This window comes from Capsicum annuum, chromosome 1 (genome assembly GCF_002878395.1).
Source record: "Capsicum annuum cultivar UCD-10X-F1 chromosome 1, UCD10Xv1.1, whole genome shotgun sequence".
NCBI classification, from domain to species: Eukaryota; Viridiplantae; Streptophyta; class Magnoliopsida; order Solanales; family Solanaceae; genus Capsicum; species Capsicum annuum.
The window spans coordinates 7,213,428-7,217,568 of NC_061111.1; the positions used below are offsets into that span (position 1 = coordinate 7,213,428).

The 4,141-nt window shown below is 38.9% G+C and overlaps 1 protein-coding gene across 1 annotated transcript; it reads left to right on the forward strand.

The window, feature by feature from the left end:
- The first annotated feature begins 2,979 nt into the window (after positions 1-2,979).
- On the forward strand, positions 2,980-3,707 carry LOC124897182 (uncharacterized mitochondrial protein AtMg00810-like). The gene is made up of 2 exons (XM_047409795.1): positions 2,980-3,376; positions 3,418-3,707. The coding sequence occupies exons 1-2, from the start codon at positions 2,980-2,982 to the stop codon at positions 3,705-3,707; spliced, it is 687 nt and encodes a 228-aa protein (XP_047265751.1).
- Positions 3,708-4,141: the final 434 nt, after the last annotated feature.

Consider the following 4,141-nt stretch of genomic DNA (forward strand, 5'->3'; position numbering starts at 1 on the left):
AAGTAACAGGAGTAATAACTCTCAGCAAATTGGTGGTTACAGTGGAGCCACAGGCTATGGTTTTAATTACAGACTTAAGATGAATCATCTATATTGTGATTTTTGTTACTTTAAAGGTCACACCAAAGATCACTGTTATAAGTTGCATGGATATCCCAATGACTATAAACAGAAGAGGTTTGGTGCTAACAGCATGGTCCTCACCTGGTGCTTCTAGTAGTGCAGGTGCAAACCAAGCAAGTACTTACCCTGCAGGTACTTTACAAATGCACCCTGGTCCTAGTGCTAATAGGCTCATGTCCAGCATTCCTCAATTCACTCAAGACTAGTACAATCAACTTCTTTAATTTCTTGGAAAAGGAGCAGATGCTACTGATTCCCCTATGACAGCAGGTATGACAACTTCTGCTGTAGCTGGTGGTGTGTTTAATACCTCTCAAAAATAGATAGTTGACTCTGGTGCCTCCAGCCATATGGTTAGTACCCTCAACCTTCTCATAGATCCTAAAATCATGAACAGTATAAAAGATGGTAAAGTCTACTTACGAACAGGAAATATAGCCTATGTGAAACATGTAGGATCAACTTGCACTCATCAAGGGCAAAAGATAACAAATGTTATGCACATTCCTGAATTCAACTATAATTTGTTGTCTGTCTCTAAGTTGACTAAAGAGTTGAGATGGGTTGTGTTGTTCTACCCTGATTTTTGTATATTTCAGGATCTCTCAAGTGTTCAGGTGAAGGGGATTGGTAAAGAAAATGATGGACTATATCTGATAACAACTGGAAACATGATTGATGTTCAAGATGAGACTAAAGGTGTTACAAGAGTCACTCAGGCTTCTGTGATAAATAAACAACATGATTCAGTATTGTGGCATAGAAGACTAGGGCATTTCCTTCTAAATACTTTGCAGAAAATAAGTAGCTTAAATCATATATTGAGTGATACTAGATAAAAGAATGTACTGTCTGTCCCTTGGCAAAGCAAACAAGATTGCCATTTCCTTTGAGTAATTCTGTTGCACCTTATTGTTTCCACACTATTTATGGAGATATATGGGGTCCTTATAGAGTCCCAACTCATGATGGAAAACGATATTTTCTTAATTTACTTGATGATCATTCAATATATACATGGTTATTCTTGCTTTCTGCTAAGTCTGATGTGATTGCTGCTATTAAAAGTTTCTTTGCCATGATCCATAATGTTTATTCTTGCTTAGTCAAGTATTTTAGAACTGATAATGGGTGTGAGTTCTTCAACTCTCAGATGTCTACACTACTCCAGTCTCTAGGTATTATCCATCAAAGCTCTTATGTTTACACCCCTCAACAAAATGGCATAGCTGAGAGAAGGCACGGGTATATTCTGGAGGTTGCAAGATCTCTCAGGTTTCAATCTAGAGTACCTCTTAAATTTTGGGGAGAATGTGTCACAACTATTGTGTATGTGATCAATAAACTACTTTCTTCAGTTCTTAAAGGTCAGTCCCCTTTGAGATAATCTTTGGTCATGCTCCTAACCTGTCTCATATAAAGGTGTTTGGTTGTCTCGGCTATGTCACATGTATGAAGAAATCTGACAAGTTTTCTCCTAGAGCACTCCCTGCAGTTTTTCTTGGCTATTCACAAACTCAAAAAGGCTACAAAATGTTTAGTATTTCTACTAGGGAATTCCTTGTTAGCAGAGATGTTATCTTCCATGAAGACACCTTTCCCTTTATGCATCCAGCTTCCTTTGATGTCTCTTCTTTATTTCCTATTATGGACTTTTCTTCTCTTTTGCAATCTTCTACTCCTCCATTCACATTCACACAAAATCCAAACCTTTTCAATCCACATTTATCTCAACCTGAACCTCCTATTCATGTCTCTGTGTCTGAGTCCTCTATCTCAGTTTCCGTAAATGAGGAGGCTTTTGCTCCTCTACTGTGCCAACTCAAGGAATACCTGAGTCAACCAATCAGCAAGAGCAGCAACGACAGGTTGTTCCTACTCCTACACATACTATAACTTAGGTGTATCAAAGAAGATCGACTAGAAGTTGAAGGGTTCCTAACTCACCTAACCAAAAAGTGCAACAAGAGATTTCTATAGCTGAGAGGACAGAAACTCAGACACCTGCATGTTAGGATCAGAAGAAATCAACTAAACCAACTAGACCTCTTTTATGGATACAAGACTTTATTACCAAGAAGCAGGGCAACTCTGCCTGTTCTTATCCCCTTCTCACTCTGTTGGTTATGTCAATGTCTCACCACACTTTAGTACTACATTGGCTTCTTATTCAAACATTGTGGAACCAAAATCATTCCATGAAGCTATTAAGGATGTTAATTGGACTGAGTCTATGAAGCAAGAAATTGTTGCATTAGAGGACAACCACACTTGGAGCATTGTTGATCTGCCACCTAACAAGACTCTTATTGGGTGCAAATGGTGTTTAGAGTCAAGTATACTGCATCTAGTGCTATGGAAAGGTACAAAGTCAGGCTTGTTGCCAAGGGCTATAGCCAGCAGGAGGGGTTAGACTATACTGAAACCTTTTCTCCTGTGGCTAAGATGGTTACTGTTAGGTCTATGTTAGCCATTGCTGCATCCAAGGGGTGGTGTGTGTATCAGATGGATGTGCACAATGCCTTCCTACTAGGTGATCTATTGGAGGAGGAGTATATGGATATTCCTCAGGGGTTTTCAGGATAATGCTCTAGTTCCAACACTGCTCTTAAGGTATGCAGTTTACACAAATCCTTAGATGGCCTGAAACAGGTTCCTAGACAGTGGAACAAGAGGCTTACAGATGCTCTACTTCAGCTAGGCTTTACTCAAAGTCATTTTGATTATTCCTTGTTTACTAAACTGGTACAATCTCATCTAGTAGTGGTGCTAGTGTATGTAGATAATCTACTGTTCACAGGAAGCAACTCAGAGCTGATCCTACAAACTAGACATGATCTGTAATTGACGTTTAAAATGAAGGATCTGGGAGAGCTTAAATTCTTTTTGGGAATTGAATTTGCAAGATCGTCTAAAGGAATTGTAATGTCTCAGATAAAATACGCACTTGAGTTAATTGCTAAGATGGGACTTGGAGGTGCCAAACCTGCAGGCACTCCACTTGAATCCAACTTAAAGCTAACATCCACAGACTTCGACAATTTGATAGCATCAGATAAACACAATGATACTGGTAGAGAACTGGAAGATACTGGACAATATCAAAGGCTAATTGGTAGGATCCTATATCTCACCAGGACTAGAATTGATATTGCTTATGCAGTTCAAGTTCTTAGTCAATTTATACATAAGCCGAAACAATCACATATGGATGCTGCTCTGAGAGTTGTCAGGTATATCAAGGAAGCTCCTGGTCTTGGTCTTTTGCTGCCTTCTACTAGCTCTAATTACTAGAAGTTTATTGTAACATTGACTGGGGAGGATGTCTTCAGACTAGAAGATCGGTCAATGGATATTTGGTTATGTATGGTGGAGCTCTGATTTCATGGAAGTCCAAAAAGCAAGCCACAGTTGCCAGAAGCTCGGCTGAAGCTGAGTTTAGGAGTATGGCTTCAGCTGTAGCTGAAATCACTTGGTTAAAAGGTCTATTTCAAGAGCTAGGAGTCACTCTGAACTTGCCAATTCATCTGTTTTGGGACAGCAAGCAGCCAATCCCATCTTTCATGAATGTACTAAACATATAGACATTGACTGCCACATTGTCGGAGAGAAAATTCTTCAGGGTCTGATCAAAACTTATCATGTGTCTACAAAGGAACAACTAGCTGATCTCTTAACTAAGAGTCTTGGAAAGCAATCACATGATTATCTTTTTTCCAAGCTAATATTGAAAGACCTCTTCCAGCCATCAGCTTGAGGAGGGGTGTTGAAGTTAGTTAGAAAGGAAGTTAATAGTGGTAGTTGTCACTGTAGTTAGCTGTATAGGTTGTTAGAGTTAGTTACAGCTGGAACGCCAGCTGTACACAGCTAAATTAACCATATTGGTTGAGTAGTTTGATTTAGGAGTATAAGAATTAGCACTAAAGCTTTGTATATAAATAGCAAGTGTACAGGTATTGTTTTGATTGATTTTTCTCAGATAAAAAAATAAGAGGCAGTTAATATTTCTCTCAATAGT